The 22,137-nt window shown below is 37.7% G+C and overlaps 1 protein-coding gene across 1 annotated transcript in view; it reads right to left on the minus strand.

The window, feature by feature from the left end:
- LOC131968670 (ras and Rab interactor 2-like) overlaps positions 1–18,164 on the minus strand; it is a 43,906-nt gene extending 25,742 nt beyond the window's left edge. Inside the window, 2 exon segments of the mRNA XM_059329660.1 lie at positions 7,203–7,356; positions 17,968–18,164. Coding sequence (XP_059185643.1) covers positions 7,203–7,271 — 69 coding nt within the window. The 5' untranslated portion in view covers positions 7,272–7,356; positions 17,968–18,164.
- Positions 18,165–22,137: the final 3,973 nt, after the last annotated feature.

Consider the following 22,137-nt stretch of genomic DNA (forward strand, 5'->3'; position numbering starts at 1 on the left):
GAAAGGACTATTTATATGTTCAACCCTGATTCCAAAAGTGCTGGAATGCTGGTACGAAACCAAAACAAATACAGAATGTGATCATTTGCTTATCCTTTATGACATATATTAAATTGAAAACAAAGACAGAAAAACATTTTAGGTTCAAACTGATAGACTTTTGTTTTTTTTGTAAATTTACATTGCATATAAAAAGTACTCATTTTGGATGTTTCACCCTTTTGTTGCTTTTACACATAGCGTGCGTAAGTATTCATCCCCTTTAAAGTAACTGACGTAATTCAATAAAGTTCCAGCTAGTTGATGCCAGCAGTGAACAGTTAGTGAAATGGAGATCACTTGAGTGCAGTTGATATGTGTCAAGTGATCGTAGTATAAAAACATGTGAGGTCCAGTCTCTGGTTCATCACTGTTCCTGCTATTCAACATGAAGACAAAAGAACACTCCTAGCAACTCAGAGAAAAGATCATTGAAAAGTATAAGTCAGGAGATGGCTACAAAAAAAATTCAACTCACTGGACATCCCACAGAGTTCAGCGAAACCATCATTAAGAAATGGAAGCAGTATGGCACTTGTTTAAATCTGACTAGAGCTTGCTATCCCTACAAACTGAGCGACCGGACTGTTGAATTAGGTCAGTTACTTTAAAAGGGGATGAATACTTGTGCAATCATTTATTTTACCTCATATATTTTTAATTAATTGATTTTATTTGGTAAAAGTCTGTTTTTACTTTGATATTAAAGAGGGTTTTTTTGCAAATTCTTTTTAAAAAGGCCAAATTTTTTGACCATGATTTCATGTGTCAAAGCAAGAAAAGGGTGAAACATCCGTGGGGGATGAATACTTTTTATGAGCAGTGTATACTTTGAATTCTGAATTTGATGCATTCTGTTTTTACTTATTTTACAGTGTCCCAACTTTTTTGTAATCAGCGTTGTAGGTAGGCAAAGTTTGATACCTCCCATTCATTCTATTTACATTTCTAATTGAGTAGCCTTTAATGTTTTATCACGTCATCAACTAAGTCTACCAAAGTGAGAGAAAAAAACATGGTGGCTACAGAATGGATCATTACAATTGTATTGTTCAGAAAGTTTTAAGCTTAAACATTAAACAGTAAGTAGGTTAATTAAATAAATTAAATGATGTGCAGGATAAATGAATAAAAATAATGAAATAACTACACTACACTGAATCTAAAAGTATGTGTCTCATGTCTGTGTGTTTAGATTTGACTGAGATCTTGATTTCTGAAAAGGACACAAATTGCAGTTAAGGTCCCTTAATTGCCTCCATGAGTTTTGAGTGTGTGTGTGTGTGTGTGTGTGTGTGTCTGCTGGATCTGCTGACTGTGTTGATAAGCAGACAAAAACAGTTGGACACACTATAATAACCAACTTCCTGTAGTTTTTAGACCACCTGAGTGCACCTGTTCCTTTAACCTCCAACAACATCTCTGGCTCTCTGACTTCAACTCCCCCAGTCACAGTTTGAAAACCTCTAGTGAAAAATATGAGAATACCTTTTGACCAAGTTTATTCCTAAATCAGCAGACACACACACACACACACACACACACACACACAAAAGGGACTCCTTAAAAATAGAGTTGAAAAACTGCTCCGTTGCATAAAGACTTTTAGCAACTAATTGCTTTCATGCTGTTTTGTTTTTCCCCTGTTTCCACATTCCCTCATTCCACATTTCAGAGCACTCCAGAGGCCCAGAGCCTCCTCAAACATGTCTGAGCAGATGTAGAAATTTTAATGTTTTAATCTGGGTCAAACTGTACAAACAACATTTCTTCCTAAGACCTTTTCACGTATTATATTTGTTGCGTCTGGCAACAGAGCACAATATAATGAAGACCATCAATTTGAAGTAATCAAAGGAAAGTATGCCACTACCGACAATACATGGAAAATCTACGTCATACTGTCAGTTATTTTGATGTGGTAAACTCCACCCATGTAGTGCAAACACAAAGCACTACATAGAAATACTGCTTTTAATGAAGAGTTTCTGCACCTGAAACAATGCACATGCACATTGCACATTTTATCCAGTAGGAGGCATTCTTTTCCTAACTTTCCTCGACCAGCTGGGCTGCAGGCCAGACCACAGCCACCACAGGCCTCTTTAATTCCCCCCTCGCAGGACTAAGTGGAGCCAGCTCTGTTAAAGCCTCAGACTCCCCCAGCTTTGTGTCAGGTTAAAACTTTATTATACAACGTGAGCAGACAAGTTAGCTCCAGTGTTAACAGCAGCACTGAAATATGTAAGTAAGAACATAAACTATTAAGAGTCTAGACATTCAACCAGCACTGGATAGACAGTCAGCACTCTCACACAGCAAAGTGGCTTTTTCCTGTCAAACGCAATGAGAACCCTGTAACTAGATGCTACAGACAGCTAGTGTCAGCTCAAACTACATAGATCCCTCAAGCTGCTGACAGAGATTAGTTCTCCAGTTACAAAGTGCAAATCTGATTGTACTAATTAGAACAGAAGTGTCTTTAGCGCACACAAAGGGACTGAAAGCTTGACTTCAAAGTGTCAATTAAGGTAAACCCTCGCCAACCCCGGGTTTACTGTGTGTCAACATTCATTCATTCAGAGAAGCTGGAGAGAACCCACACTAACAGGGAAAGAACATGTAACCTCCACACAGATGAACAGCAAGCTAGATTAGAACACGCCACCCTCTAGCAGTGGAGTGACCACTACACAACCGTGTAGCCTTGTGTGTCAACAGGAATAATTTAGTCTGAAAATATGCACATACGTTAAGTCTCTGGTCTCTGACAAGTGGTCAGAGAATGGAAACTGGCCCATAGGTCGAATAAAAGAAGTGGGGATAGCTTCCAGGTCTGAAAAGCAAAGTCAATGCGAGAGTACCTCAACACTGTATTCTTTCTAATGACCAGAAGGTGGCGACTCCACTGGTTGCAAAAAAAGAAGTCAGATTGTACAAAAGGCAATCTAAGGAGCTGGCACTTTTTCCAGTTAGAACATTTTGTTTTAACTCTGTTTACCATTAATTATGGATTCACCTTGCTAACCAAGCTAGCTAGCTAGCACCAGCATTAGGTGGTGTTTTATCATTTGCCATGAGGTACCAATGCTAGAATTGTTTATAATATATTTTGTTCAATTTAGTTTGGATTATCTGAGGTCTCGTATGTTTAATTGCGTGGTTTAGTGAAAGATTTGGTTAATTAACTTCTTAAGAACTCTAGGGTTGCATTTTTCTAGCTTCTTTCAAAGGTGACAAGAAGACCCAATGCGTTTCCAGAAAACCAAGATAGAAACAGCTAAAATGTCAAACTCAAGGCTTCTAAAAGGTAGTCAACAAACCAATCTATGACGTCACGCTGGGTACATTCACTTCTTTTATGCAGTCTATATACTAGCCCCCTCAACAACTGATTCATGGCCTAGTAAATCTCTGCATTTAATATGGCATTTGTTGCCGCAGGTAAATTCCAGAACAGGCTGTGAGCAAGTGGGAGCTCATTTTTGCCCCAGGACCCCATAAAGGATTATTAATCAGACTGTGGAACGGAGCAGAAAGATAGTTATTACCTTCTATTAAGAGATCACATTCTATGAATGAAAATGGGGGAATAGAGCCAGAGGAGAGACATGGGAAATTCTTGAGCTATAAAATAAAGGTCAGTGAACATGAGAGCTGCTGAGTGATTGACTGTGGGCAGAGTGCCTTGTGGAGCTCTGATGGTGGCGCCCGTACAGGCCTTATTTCACACTGATGACTTTTAGAGGAAAATGACTGACATCCAAGAAAGCACTCAACAACAAAAGTCTGTGCTTCACTGAATTTGATGAACCTCTTCTACTTCATCCTTTTCCACTTCCTTATTGATTTCATTCACTTAGCATAACACAGGGATGCAGAGATAGACTAAAGCACAGGGGCAGATTTCATGCACAGACACACACCAGTCAGCCTGTGTGTGTGTGTGTGTGTGAGTGCAGAGGTAAGTGATTCTCTGTATGGACTGCTGTTGAAGCCATGGATGGAGTCAACGGGAAACTATGTGTTTGGTTTTGACACAGACACATACAGAGTGTGCTTTCACTGGGTTAGTGAGGGTGGAAAAAACTGCAAAGGAAATTAAAAGCCAGACAACTGTCAGTGTTTGTTGCTTAGTTCACAGCTGATCCTGGTCCAAAGCTTCCTTTTTTAGCTTCAAAAGTGTGTTTAACTTGTTCATTTGCACATAACACTTAATTTATCACAAATCTTCAATGAGCCATGCAACCAGGTGAAAAGCTTTAAACTGTTTCTGAGACACAGAGTGCATTTTTACAGCAGGGCAAGAATTTGACCCTAAAATTAGATCTGTTGTCATGAGGCTTGCCATGAAAAACACTATAGCTGCTTTACATATGTAGCGTATTTCTATATGTAATAGGATGCTCAAAATTATGGAGTCTGAACATGGATTGCGACATGGATTGTGCAACAAAAACAAAAAAAGAAAGGTGTGTGTGTGTGTGTGTGTGTGTGTGTGTGTGTGTGTGTGTGTGTGTGTGTGTGTGTGTGTGCGTGCGTGCGTTTGTGCGTGTGTCTGGGGAAGTGCAGTGAAATGTTTTTTTGGGTCATGTTTTGAAAGAGCTGTTAGGATCAAACCTGGTTTTATGGGGGTCTGTCTCCACTGAATTATCTTTCCTCTGTCCTTAGTCAAATGGAGTAAATCCACTTCATGGCTTTAAAATAATGTTAACTTGCAGCTCAATATGAGACATTATTTTTTTACCAAAATAATGACACCCTCAGCAGCAGAACAAATACTAGTTTATTCTACCTATGGCATCTACTGTACTGTACATTGATGTTGTTTATACTTATTAGGAGCACTGATGACAGTGAGAAAATAACATGATTCATTTTCCTGTAAGAAAGACTAGCTGTTATTGAACCCAGTAGGAGCTGGGATGATTTCTGTTTACTCTCTGTTGCCTTTTTTTTTTTAACATGACAACTCATTGACACCTTATATTAAATAAACTTTTAAAAACTGTTTTTTCTTTAAATATAAATTAACTTAAAAAAAGATACATAAATAATAATATAGTAATATATACATTTAAATAAATAATAAGCACTTCTATAACCCAACCTACTAAAAACCACAAAACATACATTCAAATTATAAAAATTAATGAAAACTATTAAGCATATCTATTTAATAGAAAACTATATTCAACATATTCCAGTTAGTACCTCAGCGAAAATAGGCAAAAAAGCACACTACTGTACAGGAAGTGGATTTATAACAGCCAAAAAAAACCCCCATCATATTGAAAAAGGTGCATCACAATAATGGCTTCTTCTAGATTATTTTGTTTTTGTAATTATTGGAAACCAAAATCCTAATTGTAAATAAGATATAAATTAATCACCCGCTACTAAATGGCACATATGAAGTTGAGCTGCCCAGTAGGGTTCACACTAGGCTAGGGCAGATGGTCGATTGAACTGACAAAGAACCGGCTCTCAGCCAGGAAAACTGGTTCCAGAGCAGCACCAACTTTTTCCTGGTCTCGAAACACGAACCGTCAGGGTCTGGGGGCGGGGTTATCATGACCAACAAGACCAACTAAAGCGTGTATCATTGATTTTATTTTATTTGTTTAACAGCAATGTGATCATTACCAGGTAGCCTTTGCTAGGTAGCAAGTTTGAACCAGCGGGCTAGCGTTAGCTTACAACAAAAGCTAACATTAACATCTTACAGTAAGTGTTAATAAGAACATAATCCATAACAATCAAGACAAGCGGAACAAATGTGTCATACCAGTTGTGTTTGGATGCCAATGTAGGCTCAAAAGCCAGGAGCAACGTTTGTAGAGAAACAATGTAGTCCAACATTGTTGTTATAATGCTTGAAGTTGGTGCTAGAGTTTCTGGGTTTCGAAAGGTTCACAAGTGGAACCAACTGAAAAAAGTGCCGTAAGTGCTACTATGGTGTGAGAACGAGAACTGTTGAGCAGCAGGGATGACAATATGTGAGTATTTGAATAGTGAGTGATCACAGAAGAGAAAGAAAACTAAAGAAAGAGGGAAGAGACAGAGATGAAAGGGGGCAGAGAGACACTGAGACACAGAGGGAGAGAGAGAGAAGGAGAGTTTTATTACTCCTGCGTGTGTTTGTCAGACTGCCAATAAGTGCAGCTGGCATTCTTCATTTCCAGACCTCCTTCAATATATAACAGAAACAGAAGGAAAACTGTCGAAAAAAAGCAGCTCTATTTTATGTTTAGTCAATCAATACAATCAATTACATTTCCTGAAAATATGTTGGAAAATGTTCAGTTAGAGCTAATATTATGTGAATATGAAGCAATGATTAATTCTCAGCATGGTAAAATAGTTCTTAAATGCATTAGTCCATTAATTCTCAGATGAATGAACAAGAAAAGGTTTCTGAGCTAATCAATGAACTTACCATCAGAATTGACACTGTGCATGAGCTCATATTGGTAGGCCTAATATTCATATTGAAATCAATGTTATTAATTAAATAACAATAACTATCACTATAGTCGGAGGCTATGAATACAGGCACTCTCAACAGACTGCTACAACAAGCTAACGCTAGCAGCTTACTCGGCTAGCATGTTTACCTCTAGCTGACCACCACAATGTTCAGACCACACTGTGGGTTTGTTGTTTTATGAGTTTTTATGAAAAATGTGCCTCTTCATTATCTTATATTTTTCAGATATACATTCTGTATGGACTTGGGGAAAGTCTTTCGTTAGGTGACAGATATGCACATTTAAAAGTGTGTTTACAGTTGAATAAATGTTACGATGTTAGAATGACAATTTGTTGATCTAAAAACAGGTGAAAGAATTAAATACAGTGGCAGGTTGATCAACATGCCCATCTTGATTTAACCTTTTCATTCAAGAGTTTTGTTTTTAATGACGACATTTTGAGCAAAGATGTAGTCACTAGGTTTTGGTTTTGTGGGGCAGTATGCTACTGATTCACTCTAACCTTCGTGAGTTTTTTTTCCCTGCTATAAACACCAAGTGTTGAGTCACCTTTTCCCACAAACACACATTTGGTACACAGGAAGTTTTTGTTATAAAATTCAAAGTTATTTTTGGAAAGCCTTCCATCCATCCATCCATCCATCCATCCATCCAACCATCCATCCTTACCTTAAAGAAGCTACCGCTCCTGTCTGTGAGGCCGCTGGGGGGAGTCCCAGGCAGTGAGCTGGAGGCCATGTTGTCTTCCTGTCCACAGGACTGGGTCAGTCTTTCATCTGGGTGTATGTTTACGTCTGAGACAGCGTCTGCAGGAGCTGGAGCTCTGTGGGTCAAAAATAAGCTTCAGTCCAGACACTTCAGCTGTGGTGCAAATAGAGGAAATTCCTGCTTTGGCCACAGCCAGTATTATGGAGGTGCTGGTCTGCTGGAATGCTTTCATGAGACTCTCTTTCTCCTTTCCCCCTCTCCTCTAACTACACAGTCACCCCTTCTTCTCCTTTCCTGCCTCCTCTATCTTTGCTCCCCCTATCCCTTACCCCTTCATCTCAGATAATTGCCTCAATCCTTTTTATCTCATTCCAGTCCTCAGCTTATTTTTGGCCTGAACCTCTGTCCTCTCAATACCTGTCTTTCCTGTTACCTCCCTCTCTCAAATGTCTCCCCTTTCCCTTTATTTTGTTCCCATGCCCTCATACATACATAATTAATTTTCCATATTGTCCTAAGTTCCAGCACAGCTACCCTTCTTTCCCACATAACAGAAGGTTTATGGTTTTGGTGCTAGGGTTTATCTCCGTCTTTGTCTCTGTTTGTGTCTACTAGTCCCTCCCCTGTCTTCTTTCTGACTCCCCCTTTCTCTCCAGCCAGGCTAAAACTACTAGGGCAGCCCTTCCCCTCCTGGCAGAGGCTCATGGTTCTGGCAAGCCAGGAGATGCTCCATTTGTCCATCAGTCCCCACATGCACTTTCATCTCACACAGGAAGGAAGCTATCACCCCCCACCATCACAGGCTGGGGGGGAGGAAAGAAACTAAACGTTGAGAAAAAAGTCCAAAGGGCTGAGTCAGGATAGCAAACTGTTACTAAATGCAGAGAATATTTTTATTTGCCACATTTAGAAAGAGGAAACTTCTGTAAAACTCCTGTCCACTGTGGCAAGTGTTTAACAAGGCACAGCTAAGAATATAATTGGGTCATGTGTGCTTTTTTTGCAATGGTGCCATTGTCTTTGAATAAAAGTTGTACTATTGGAAAAAATTTAATTCAGCTATAAATCCTGACACATTGGTTTCCATTTTTGTCTCCAGAAACAAGCAGACAATATGTGTCTGGTAGACAATACTACGTAATATTCTCTATAGAGAAGAGGAATGATCTAGTGTGCCAAAAAGCTGAAACCTATTGAAATTAATTAACCAATATTGTCATATAAACAATTCAAATTAATACATGGAATGCAGTTTTTTTGTTTTGGGTCTATGGTCAACCACTTTTTGGGCCACTAATCCAGTTTTTATTAGGTTTGGGCTGGTGGCCAAATAAACTGACAGTCAATGATGTTTCAATCAATTAGTATTGCCTATCTAGCTTTTGATGCTTTGACCTTTTTTGCCAGAAAAACACTGCCATGGTGAATTTTAAGGTGTACATATACCCATTTTCAACTAAGGCAGTTAGTGGTACCTACTGGTGCCTAATCAAAGAACCGGTTCTCACCTAGGAAGAACTGGTTCCAGAGTGGCACCAACTCTTGCTGCTGGTCTCAAACCATGAACCACTTCAGCCAGGGACTGGGGACTGGATTATTGTGATCAACAAGACCAACTGCACTGTTAAACTGCACTGTGATTGATACCAGTTAGTCTATGCTAGGTAGCTAGTTAGACCTAGCAGGCTAGCGTTAGCTTACAACAAAGTCTAACATTAATATCTTACGTTGAGTGTTCAAGGACACAATCCCCGTCCAAAGCGATCAAGACGAGCAGCAAAAATGTGCTGTACCAGTCTTGTTTTGATGTCAATGTAGGCTGGCAAAGCCAGCAGCAACATTTTTAGAGACTATGTAGTCCAACAAAATTTCATCAATCCAGCAGCAGCAAAACGCTACCTGCCCAGCAAAAAACAATAAACAAAGTAAGAGGTAGCTAGGGAACAATCAAAGTCATATGAGTCATATTAATTCAAATTATGAACTTTATAAGATGATATGTCATTTTTGTGTTTGCAGCTTGTTCCACTGCCCCAAAGTGTCCAAAAAATAATGTATCATAAATACTAATTTATTTAGTAATACCCCTCTGTTGCAAGCCTTGTAAAATGCTGTGCCTGAACCGGAGCCTGGACATCATGGCTGAGACGAAGAGTCTGCAGATGTTGTACACGGAGGAAGCTAAGAAGAGATATGGTGACCTCCTCTGAGACTGCCCCATTTCCTGACTGTCTCATAGTACAACTGATACCCTGGCATGATGGTTTCAGTTCCACGTACAGACACAGAGGGCCAGACAGTATGAGGGAAAATTAAAAAACAAACTTTACTAAAACGTTCCCACTGAGGACATTTCCGAGAAATCAGCTAGTGATGATTCTGTGACCTTCTGCTGTTGATCCTGTAAAAGATCTGATACTGATGGCCATGCCAATGAAAACTCTGACAGTAAGGTAAATATTATTTCCCACATGCATAAACCTCTGTGCCCGGGTGAGCCAGAGAGCTTACTGGATATTGTTGTAAACAAATTTACCTCTCAGCAGGGCAGCTCCTGGTCGCAGCTCTACTTGGCAAACCAGCTGTGGGAATGTCCTGAAGCCTGGCTGACCACCTCTGACCCCAACACCAAAACAGTCAAATCACATGTGTCAATTTTTCCTTATTCAGTGCACACAGATCACTGCGTGTGTGTCTTTGTGTGTGTGTTTAAGAGCCTCAGCTGCAAGTAAACAAAGACACATCTGAGCGTGTGTCCCTCCCACAGGAAAGGAGAACTACAGAAAAGCCCCCTGGCACTGCAGCACAGAGACACACTGTTCAAAAGGTAAACACACAAATACAGGCACACATACATTAATACTAAAATGTATAAATTAGCATATAAGTCTTTAACAGAAACTGTTAAATATCAAAACATTCAAACATGCGTTAATAAATTATCTCGTTCCAAAAGAGACACAATACGAGCCCACCCATCCCTCCTACCGACCCCCTCAGCACACATACACAGACTTCTTTGTGTTTTGCATCATAATTATAACACAGAGATACAGCAGGACTTCATTAAGCTTTGTGGTATTGTTGTTGTAAATCCCACTCTGATGGTGGCACCCTAATTTTCTCCCAGTGGGTGTCATACTAGCTGTGGGGCTGTGCGGTCTTTTATCACTGCTGATGAATAGCTTCAGTGTTTGATGGTAGTAAATACAGACATGTGTGTTGTTAGTGGCACTTCTTCAGTATCATTTCCTTAATTTCTTTTCTTTTCATCTGATCACACACTCAGCAAGAAACCCAATAATGAGATTACAGGCAGACTGCGCACACAAGCGAATATTTCGTTTCTTTCACTATGAATGAAGGAGGTAGCTAAGAAGAAAAGGGGTGTGACCGAGCAAGAGGTTGCCAGACAGAGCTGACATTCCTGCTGTTGGAATAATAATTCATATTAACTGGTTTGCTCTGTCTTGTGTTGTTGCACTTGCTTGATGTTTGGCTGTGTTGTTAAAGTTGTCAACTAGTTGTTGGCCATAAGTAACCATAACAACACACATGTATGGCTGTTCATATTTACATAATATGTAGTGCTCATAAGTAAACTCTTATTTGTGGCTCTTTTTGTTGAGAGTTAGATGAAAAGAGTTATATCAATCTCATTATACACTCAACAAAAAAGCCAACAATAAGGACATTTGCTAAAATACTAAAACAAATTCTTAAATATCTATTTGCAGGCAGACTGCACACTCAGGAAACATTTCACTAGTTTCTAGTTTCTATAATTGATCTCCTGCTACCAGCAGGAGCGCTTTTTGAGGATACGCTCCTGTGGGTTGTATTAGAGGGTAGGAACAAACATCCTATGTGGTTGCATGGTTTAGAGGAAATAAGGCTGGCTGAATCAGTTTCAACTGTTAAATCTCCTCTTAAAAAAGATTTTATCAGTGAAGCTTTCCTGATTTCACTTGAGTTATTGTACTTTTTTTTAACCTATTTTATTTTGGTCCAGTTTAATGTTGTTGGTTTTTTTGTTGAGTTTTTCCCATTTATTTTCATTTTCCATACTATTATATGAAAACTATATTTTCTTTAATTTGTTGCCTTGAAAGTTCAAAAATGACTGCTACCAGACAGACATCATGTTCTCCTAAGAACCTGAAAAAGTCAGCAACTGTACTTTTCTTTTGCTGAAAACGATGACCTGAACCATTTGGACATTCGATCTAACTAGGCATGCAACCCTGTTAGGGACTCTTGCAGTGAATTATACTATAAGCTTCAATAATGCACTGTTCTTTATATATCTTAAATTGGGCATCATTGCCTTTTAAATCAGAACAAAAACATCCACATTTGTTGCTATTCTCTAACCATCTGTCTGTCCCTTCTTTAATCAATTCAACAAAATCTACCTGTATTTGGTTTAAAGCAACAAGTCCTCTAAACCACACCACCACATAGGTCATTTGTTCCTACCTTCAAATATGATCCATGGGAGCGTTTTTAAATCAAGTGACCCTACTGGTGTCAGGAGATCAACATGTACTACCTTGAGGTGACCGTCACTGTTTCAAACACATCATTAACATTGAAATAACAATAAACTGGTCTCCTGGGTCAAAGTCTTGTGTTTGTTGGGCCCATCCATCACCTATCTCACCCTCCCTCAGTTGACATTGGTACGTCTGTATATTCTGTATTCCTGCTTCATCCTATGGCCGGTGAGTGTGCCACTACCTACAAAGGTAAATATGTGGCATTTTAAGCTGCTGGACAACAACACATGGGGTGGTTTTTTGGAGGAGGACAGTCAGTAAGGAGTGTTTGGCTAATATGGCTCCATGCTGTCTTCAGAGCAGCAGAGCATGAGGTGGGAGCTGCAGGCAGCTGCATAAACCCACTCCAGAAAACAACTCCCACACGTGGGTCATGTTATTGCCCTGAGGCAAACCAGATGATAGTGTGTGTGTGTGCACTCGTGTGTGTGCGTGTGTGTGTGTGTGTTCACAGGGCAGAGGGAGGGATAAAAAGAGTGAATTTTATTTTAATTCACTGACTTTGGCTATTTACTTTATTTACTAAAAAATGCATGGCACTTCTTTAAAAAAAACGCTCAACAAATCTCTGTATGTACGTGTGCGTGAGAGTGTCTGTGTGTGTGTGTGTGTGTGTGTGTGTACATGTGAGTGTGGCCACAGAGTAGAATTTGGGTCAGTGGTTCTCTGCAAGTTCAGCTGAACCGGCTGGCCCATGTTGTGTTGGTTAGAGAAGGAATTTGATCACTCACAGCTTTTTTTTTACTCAAGAATAGAAAGTTAGGATTACTTTTTTTTTTCTTCCATGAAATGTTTATGAATCATCTGTCAGTCAAACACCAACCTGACCAACAGCCTAACCTCTAATCACAGCTTTAGGAGTCTTGCAATAGCAACATGTGAACGTTTAAAATCACCGACAAAAACACTGTCACTGGACTAAATCCTGGTGAGAAGCAGGCACCAGCACCGCCCAGCCACAAGTTTCCACATTAAAGGTCAACCCAGAAAAGTCCGGGATGTTTCCTCGGGGTGACTCCCCTTTAAATTAGCACCAGAGACACTGGATCAAGCCAGTGGTTCCAGCTCAGGAAGGAGGTGGGGAATGTCTCTACATAACTTCTATTTTTTGACATTAAAAAGGAAGACAGTGAGGAAAGAAGAAGAGCGCATATAGGGAGGGAACTTGGATCTGAAAATAGTTCAATTACAATGATTACAGCAGTGCCTGTTATTTTTGAGTCATGGAGGAGATATGGAAGATAAACAAAGGGTAAACATACACTGGAAAGTGGATCTAAATGACTTCAGCCCAATCCTGGTTGTAACCAACACTGGATTACCAACCATGCTGCCCCAGACCCTCACGGGCCCCACAGGCTTCATGCTCACTATGGAGCAATTAGATTGTGGTATTTTGATTTATCGTAAATTTCCCCGTGAATATTCACCACTAAAGCATAAAATAGACTAAAATTATAGGGTTTTTAAGGTGTCTCCCTGACCTAGTTCACCGCCCATAAGAGGCCCATAAGAGGCCCATGGAGGCCAGAAATAGTCATGTTCTTCATTTTTAACAAAACGAAAGGATGCTTCTTATAGCTTCACATCTTCCCTAATAATTATGTTTGGACGCTTTCTTCTGAATCACAAGTCGGGTTGCAACTTGCAATTTAGAATTTTCAAAGCTGGACATTTTCCATGGGAATTTGTGGGAATTTATGGGAATAAACTGGAATAAACCAGGAATTTAAGAACTGAAAGTTGGCCCTTAACAGGGAAATTAAATATGGTTGGTAAAATATATATTTTGGCATAATCTTGACTAAAACAACCACATTTCATGCAAGTACACTTGAATATCTTGAGGCCATGCCCTCTACATGCACTATGCATTCCTCCATTACATGTTCAATTCAGCATTTACATGTTGTTACATGGATGAGTAATATTTAACATAACATTCATGTTTTTGTTGCTCAATGAAAAAGTTTTTTAATTATATTATTTTGCAAGGATGTCTGCTTAGGACAAAACAAAAATGTTTATATTAATATCTGGATATGATACACTGTAAAAAAAGATAAACAATAGCTACTCAATAAAATTGAGGCAACAGATTGCACGCAATATTATTAATTAAATCTAACTACATTACAAGTTGAGTTAATAACAACTTAACAGGAAGTGCCTGTCAATTAAAAACAGACTAATTCTATTGTGTTGGATTAATTCACAATTCTCTTGATTTAGAATTACACATAAAGATTATATTTAATGTGATCAAAATAAGTAGATTCTATCTCAAACATTTTTATATTAAAGTTACTTAAACAACTTCCTCAAAATCAAGGACGCATTTATATTTAATACATTTTATCAAATATATTAAGTAAAATGAAATGACTAGAGAATAATTTATTACAGTGTACAGTTAGTTTAAATTACCCCTAATTTCCAGTTAATTCCTAAACATTCCCATAATTTCCATGGAAAGTTTCCAATTTGGAATAATTTTCCACCCCTTTGCAACCCTAATCACAAGTAATCCAGTGATCTGTAATTGTGGTATCAGAGCAACAAGCCTCAATGTGTAGCTCAAAACAAACTCCATTGCAACATTATATTATGCTTCCATCCCTTAAGCATGATGGGAGATGTATTTCCAATACTTGAAGTGAGAAAATGAGTCCATTAATCTTAGCCACTATACGGTCTCCTAGCTGGTTAATCTGACCCAGTCTGCAACTATTCTGACTGTAACATTGGCAGGGATGAAAGAAGCCATACTGTCTAATTACACTATTTATTGCAGGTTTTTGGCAGATATACAGTACAGGCCAAAAGTTTGGACACACCTTCTCATTCAATGTTTTTCCTTTATTTTCATGACTATTGACATTGTAAATTCATCAAAACTATTAATGAACACATGTGGAATTATGTACTTAACAAAAAAGTGTGAAATAACTGAAAACATGTCTTATATTCTAGTAAGCAAAGGGTGGCTACTTTGAGGAATATAAAAGACATGTTTTCAGTTATTTCACACTTGTTTTGTTAAGTACATAATTCCATATATGTTTATTCATAGTTTTGATGTGTGTCCAAACTTTTGGCCTGTACTGTAAAACTCACCAACATAGTTTAAATTAATACATAAAGCTGATAGTCAGTTCAGTTAGCAACGCTAGGAAAGTCAGAGCTCCAGTCTGAGGTTTGTGCAGCTGAAGGGAGTGTTTGATTTCATGCCCTGCAGCAGGATTACAGCAGACAGCAGTGTTACTCCTGTGAAAGCATTCAGTGTTAACATCCCCCACAGGGACAGTTTACTCTCACACCGGTAACTTGAGTGGCCGCTTCCTTGTCCAGTCGAGATGACATCACTTTTTATAAAAGTTCTCAGTTATACCCGGAGAGAGAAGTGGTTAGACCAGAGTTAACTTTAAAATAGAAAATTACAGAAAGTGTTAAAAGCAGGAAAATCTGAAACATCTCTCTGGAACGACTAAAACCAAAGCACTAAAAGAAAGCAGATGTCTTTTTTAAAAGGTCAAAAACACTATCAGCTCCATAACCCTAACCTAGTACTGACAAGTTATTTTTAATTAAAATACCTTACTGCTGATTCATTTCAACATAGCAGCATGTAACTAGGGTTCTTTGTGCCAAAATCCTTGGTTTTTCAGTGAAGCTAATCTCTCCAACAGATTCCAAAGCAGCTTAAATGAGGAAATTTGCCCCTTTATTACTTCGATAAACATCAGCTCACTGCTCATTTAGAAAAAAACAGAGAGGGCTGCACAAGAACTAAGCTGCAGTGGCAGATGATAAGTGGTTAGTCAGGTTCAGACGGGTCTTACATATTTCTAAAGGAAAAAAGTTCACCTCTGAGAACTGAGAAAGGAAATGGCGAGATGCTGCAACATGTTGCCCCTACATACTTTCATACCTTCTTATAACTTTGGGCTCTAATATAGTGGAATAATATTAATGAATGAATTTAGGAAGGAGGTCTTTGCACATTTTCTTGTTAATGAAGGGAGGGTAGCCTGACTTTCTGGGAGATAAGGGCAGTGGTATTTTATTTGTTTTTATTTTAAGCACTGATTTATATTTTTGTTTATTTTTATTTGGAATACAGGGCTCAGCCCAAAATATTTCAGTGCTAGAGTCCATCAGCTGCCACAGAACGATGCTAAATGTATTCAGCTCTTATTTGGAGGATTCGGTTGCAGTATTAATCAGCATCTGATTTTTTTTTTGTCAAAACTTTGACAATGTAAAAATCAAAATCTGAGGTATGCATTGTTGTAAATTAATATTCCATCAGCATATTAAGATTTGAGTAGGGATGCAGTTATTTATGCTTTGCCTATTTCAGTTATTAAAGGCATAATGAGTAGAATTCTTCTGGAAAAAGAATCCCTCTCCCTTGGCTGTGTCTGTATCTGCAGAGACTCTGCCGTCTGCCTGTATTTTGGCTTTTGTTTTCATTTGGGACGTTTCTGCGTGTGGCCTGGCTGATATTGTGTCATATGAGCCGGAAGCTCGGGAATCTCCACTTACTTGCCAATTAGCTAGCTGTCGTTGAGCCGGGGAGGAGGGGCTAATTTCAATTTTGTGTTTATAAACAGCAACAGACAAATCCTACTCATTCTGCATTTAACATGATAGTTATTGAGTTATATGAAATACTTGCCAGTAGTGAAGAACAGCTCTGGTGTCGGAGTTCTGGCCGGTATCAGATTTTAGAATAGATAGTTCCGGCCATCTGGCAAGGTCACCAAACTACACAGTTTTACTCCACAAAAATATGTGAACACGAAGAGTCCACCCATTCCACTACAAAACAACGATCCTTGTGCATATCAGAAGCTAATTTCACTTAGCACTATGTTCTAGTTTCTTGAAAAAGTCAGCAAATATAATGATGGTGCTGCAGCTAGTACAGCGTACAGGCCAGTGGGAACCGGCTAAGTAGGCTAATAGCTTTTCATTAGTGAAGGGACAACGAAGCTTCTTGAAGCATTTGCTTTATTTACGGAGCCTAGATGGAGCTCTTTGTTCAACAAAGGGCTGAAAAAAACACTCATTTGCCATTGCTAAAGCCTTTTTTTAAGGCAAAAATGCCATTTAGTTGGATAAAGAAATAAAGCAAATGCTTCACAAAACTTTATTGTCCCTTACATCCACTACACTACTGGCAATTGTTTCATACAACTTAGTGTCCAAAATCCTGAACTATCCCTTTAATAAAAAAGTGATTCTATTAATAACGCCTGTGAGGGTCTTGTCATATTTAAAGTTCAAATTTAAAAGTTTAACCTCTCTTCTCATTTTTGTACACCTGAGGCCTGGGGTTTGGAAGTTGGATTTCAAAGTAAAATCCAGTACTCCGAAGTACTTTGAAATGTGTGTGATGTGCAGCCATGCACATCACACACATGAGGTAGTCTACTACTTTTAGGAGAAGCTTTATATTGTCAGGAAATGCTTGAGGTATTTGGGCCAAAAAGTAGCACAATCTTACTTGAACTTACTGAACTTAAAAAAAAAAAAAAAAAAAAAACATTGCTGCTGTGAGAGATCAAGCCCTGTGCAAGTCCAGCAATGCTTCTGGAGGAGTAATGGAGTGACCGTTAAGCAAACACCATTAAATAAATACACTGCCACAGATAAGAGAGGGATATCTTTCAATCTGTATAACTCAACATGCAGAAAACTCCCTGTGCTTCCTGTGGGAGATTCCAGCTCCAGGACTCCCAAGGTACTAAAAGAAAAACTGACTTGGGTTTTATGAAGGTTTTTCCTCATACCAGAGCTTTTGAATCATCTTTATTAAGCTGTATTCTCCTCTCTTAAAGAGGGCTATCACAGCAACATGGTTTGACCCATTGGAATGAATTTTCACTGTAAACATTTTGTTTCCAAAGTCTCTGCAGAGTCACTATAGATAATAAAATGAGTTTACTTCATATTCCTACAATTACAGAACGAACAGGAACATTTCTACTCACAGGTATTTAACTCTCTGCAGAAAGACAACAACAACAACATTTCAGGAAAAAAAAAAAACATTCATGAAAGTTGGAGTAAGTATGTAAACAAACTTTTCCTGCTGGTGAGAGCCAGAATTGACCGTCCAGTCAACAAGTGAACCGCTGCAAGAAGACAACATAACTCACCTTTAAGTCGTTTCCTTCAACGCCACTGAGTCGGTATTGTAGTCCGGTTATGCTCCGTGCACAAAAGTCATGGCCGCCGCGTTGTTTTGTTGTCGTTTTGTTTGGTTTTCGGGTGACACCGAGGAGCCCCACTGTCCCCGGACTCACTCGGTTACATGGTTTAATGTCGGACTGAGACAGACACCGGGCTTGGATCTCTGCACTGAGGTGTGAGAGACAAAGAGGAGAGAAGTGGTAATATGACGCCTCGACCTGATTGGCTGAGGAGGGAATGACGAGTTTTACCTTGACTTTTCATTTTTGTTCGGAAATTTTGGGCGGTTTTTCGTCAAATAACATCCAAAGCATTTTTTTGGTAAACTTTTTTAAGCAAGTACGGTAACTAACATGCATGTGTAAGTTGCCTCATAAATGGTGGAATGACAAACTACTAAGTATTATTGTGTAGAAAGTTTTGACCTACAATAGAAATACACACACTGTAAAAAAAATATCTGTAGATTTTACGGTAAAATGATAAACGAGTTAATTCAGTTGTGTTTTGTCTAAATTAATAAAAAATAAAAAATAAAAAAAAAGTAACAATGAAACACCGTAAATGTATCAGACAAAACAGTATTTTTTTCCCGTTTAAAAAAACAACAACATTAGTCCACTGTAATAATACACTGTAATACACTGTAATATGTATTTAATGTAATATATATACAAGCACCACTGTAATTTTTGCATTTTTCTTTTGTAAAAAAATTCATTTTCTCACTGTTAAGTGTACTAAACACCGTATCTCTAACAAAAATATACTGTAATATTTAATGGTAAAATCTTTAATTTATGCAGCATTAATACAGTATTTTCTTGTCTTGTCTTTCATGTGGTAATTATGTTTGATGTTTGTTTGTGTCTAGTTTAGTTTTAATGTTATTTAATGTGTTAAAGTTCTTATTTATTATTGTTGTTTTATTCATTTATATTATTATTTTTAAAGTATTTTCTTGTCAATTATATGGCAGAACAGCGTTTCTTTTGAGGGAAAAACTTTTTATTCATATGGTGAAAAATGGAATAAAATGGCAAAATTAAATTTGAAATCAACAGTGCCAATATCTTTTTACCGTAATATTAAAAAAAGTTACACCATATTTATTACGGTAAAGTTCTGGCAACCACAGCTGCCGTTTTTTTTACCGTAAAAACAACAGGTTGTTTTTTTTTACAGTGCAGTTGCTGTATAATATTCAAGATATAAATAATGTTATTAAATATTAACTAAATATTAATATACCTGTATAATGTGCCGTTTTGTGTGGGTTGATGAACTATAGTTACCTTAAAATACAATGAAGGCTACAGTTAAAATTTACGTCTTTTTATGTTTTTAAGTTGTAACCAATAGTTTTATTCATGGTAAACAAATAATTTATTAACGTATTTATTTGGTCACTTGGGGTCAGCCGAAGAAGCTGTAAGCACAGCACTGATATAGTAGTTATCACCTTTAAGTTGTTGGGGTGAACATCCTGCAAAGTACCTTTTAATGTTTCCACCAGACACAAAACAACGTGATTCATTTATAAAACCAAAATAAAGCAGTGAAACATGTTTAAAAGCTGATTATTTTTTTAAATAATATAATAATATTAATATGATAATAATAATTTTCTGTGGGTCCATCATTATGATGAAGCCCTTTCATATTACATATAGTCAAACGTTGATGGAATTTTTTTTATATGTCCCGTTTTGGGTCACCATATTGTAAAACATATATACATATCTGTACATATCCCTGATTACTTCAAATTATGTCTATATTTCCATATTTCTATTTTATTCTATTTCTACATATCTCTACCTACTTCAAAATTATTCTTTATTTCATATTTCTATTTTATATTGTTGTATATTAAGTGTAGCATGCTTATTTTTTTTATTTATTTTTTACCTTTTCACCTTTATTTATTTACAGAATTACTTTCTATTCTATTCTTATACAGCAGCAACTGTAACAAGCAAATTTCCCTCGGGGATCAATTAAGTGTTTCTGATTCTGATTATTCCTGCTTCTTCTCCTTCAGCATACTTGTTTTTGTCTTTTTAGCTCACCAAGAAGGGCCTCAAATGCTTTGTCAACTTGTGGGATCCGTAATAACAATTTATAAAATATGTATTATATATTTAAAATGTATACTAATTATTTAAAACATGTTACAGTCAAATAGTCAAACTTGATGAAGGTCCTATATGTAAAACATGAAATGTCTTTTCTTTATTATATTGCAGGTCTATCAAAATGCTCAATCCATGAAGAAATGGATGACAGCCTGTATTCAGAAATTGCCTTCAAGGATTGTTCTAGCTGGAGAGTGGGCCCAAGTGGTAACCTCGGTCTGAAAAGCGAAGCCACTGAAGAAGTGCCTACCTGCATCCTTCTAATTGCCAGCCGGGGGAGACTCCACTGGTTGTAAAAAGAGATTAAAGTTTGTGAGAATTATGGTCCCATTTAGAATAAAATAGACAATATAACAAAGCATGCTTCAGGGCGTAACTATCTTGTAATTGACCCTTTTATGGTGTGTTTTTACTTCATCAAAGTTATTTGTAAGATTTTGGTTGCTTATAAATGACTAGTAGTAAAAGACTCTAAGGAGTGGGCTTTTCATTTTCAATTATAGACAAACCTTGCTAACTAAGCTAGCTAGCTAGCGCTAGTGTTAATATCATGGGAAATCTGAAATAACAATATTGGACACCAACCAAGTCTTTGCACTTATTTATTAAACTTGTTTAAAGGGATCAGTGTAACGCAAAGCAAACCAGCAACTACTGCAAACTGATAGCTGCTTGTGGTTAAAGCAAGGTTTTTTATACGTCTTATCACACAAGCCAAAACTTCTGTAAGTAAAGATAAGGAAGCCCCTCCTCGGACGGGACCACTTCTCAGGAATATGTTGACGGTTAAGGACATGCAATGACGTCCATGCTCAGTGAAGCAAAAGTAAAGTCAGCAAAATCTCCAAAAATATTGAATTTCCATTTCACTAGCTACCAACATAGCATCCTTCCATCCTTTTTTTTTCTCCAAAAGAGCAAGATGGCGCATGCCAAAATGCCAAACCTGAGGCTTTGAAACTGAAGTCCACAAACCAATGGTTGATGTCATATTGGAGGACTCACGGGGGCTTACTGGACTCTCTGAAGGGTCAGGACTTCCATAAGATAGTGATGTCACAACTATACTATTGGTAGAAAGTGCTGCTACAGTGCTGTTACACTCATTCCCTGGCTGTAATGAGGGTGCACAAACACTGAAAGAGCAGGTACAGATGAGAAAAATAAAATGGGTATGAGAAAAATAAAGTGAAATAAAGTATTTTGGAATATTAAAGCATGTAAACATGTTCTAGTGGAAACAAAATACAAGTATGAACTAATAAATGAACAAAATATGTCCCATTAACACATGCACACCATGATTGTAAGAATATTAGAGGCAAAGTCTGTACCATCAGTAAAGGTAGTATCAGTAATTGGTACCATATCCTGTAAATAAATAATGAAAAGGATTTTTCTTCTCTCTAGGGTAGTTAATGATGAAGTCATGGGGAAGATTTGTGTATGTAAATCAGTTTATTGCAAGAAGACCACTGGGAACAAGGCCAACATCTTCATCTCTCTGTAGCTCTGAGCTCTGCCCAGAGGTCCTCATCAACAAAAATGAGGATTTACAAACAATTCAAAAGACATGAGCATAAAACGACATTAATTAGCTGAAAACTAACTGTTGTAGGCCTACATTCTATATACAGTATATATTTCAAATATAACTGCTCATCAGAAGTTATTCCAACATCCGTGTTTCTAACATTATATCCCTCTGATATGTACAGCATAATCAAGACAGTGCCTTTTTGATCTTGGAAAATGCATTAAAATACACACAAAATAATTTGATTTATGAAAGAGGCATGCAAACCGACCAGTATTTATCTCTATATGTAGCCTACCTGAAAATATACCCCAAATAACAGCCATCTCTGATAATGTAACACAGCTCTACAGCACTCTCTTGTGGCTGCAGGAGGAGCATCAACATGTACAGATGATGCTTTAATTAATCAGCAACTCTATTAACAAGAGAATTCTCAATAAGAATCCTTCAAGGTAAAA

This window comes from Centropristis striata, chromosome 1 (assembly GCF_030273125.1).
Source record: "Centropristis striata isolate RG_2023a ecotype Rhode Island chromosome 1, C.striata_1.0, whole genome shotgun sequence".
Taxonomy (NCBI): domain Eukaryota; kingdom Metazoa; phylum Chordata; class Actinopteri; order Perciformes; family Serranidae; genus Centropristis; species Centropristis striata.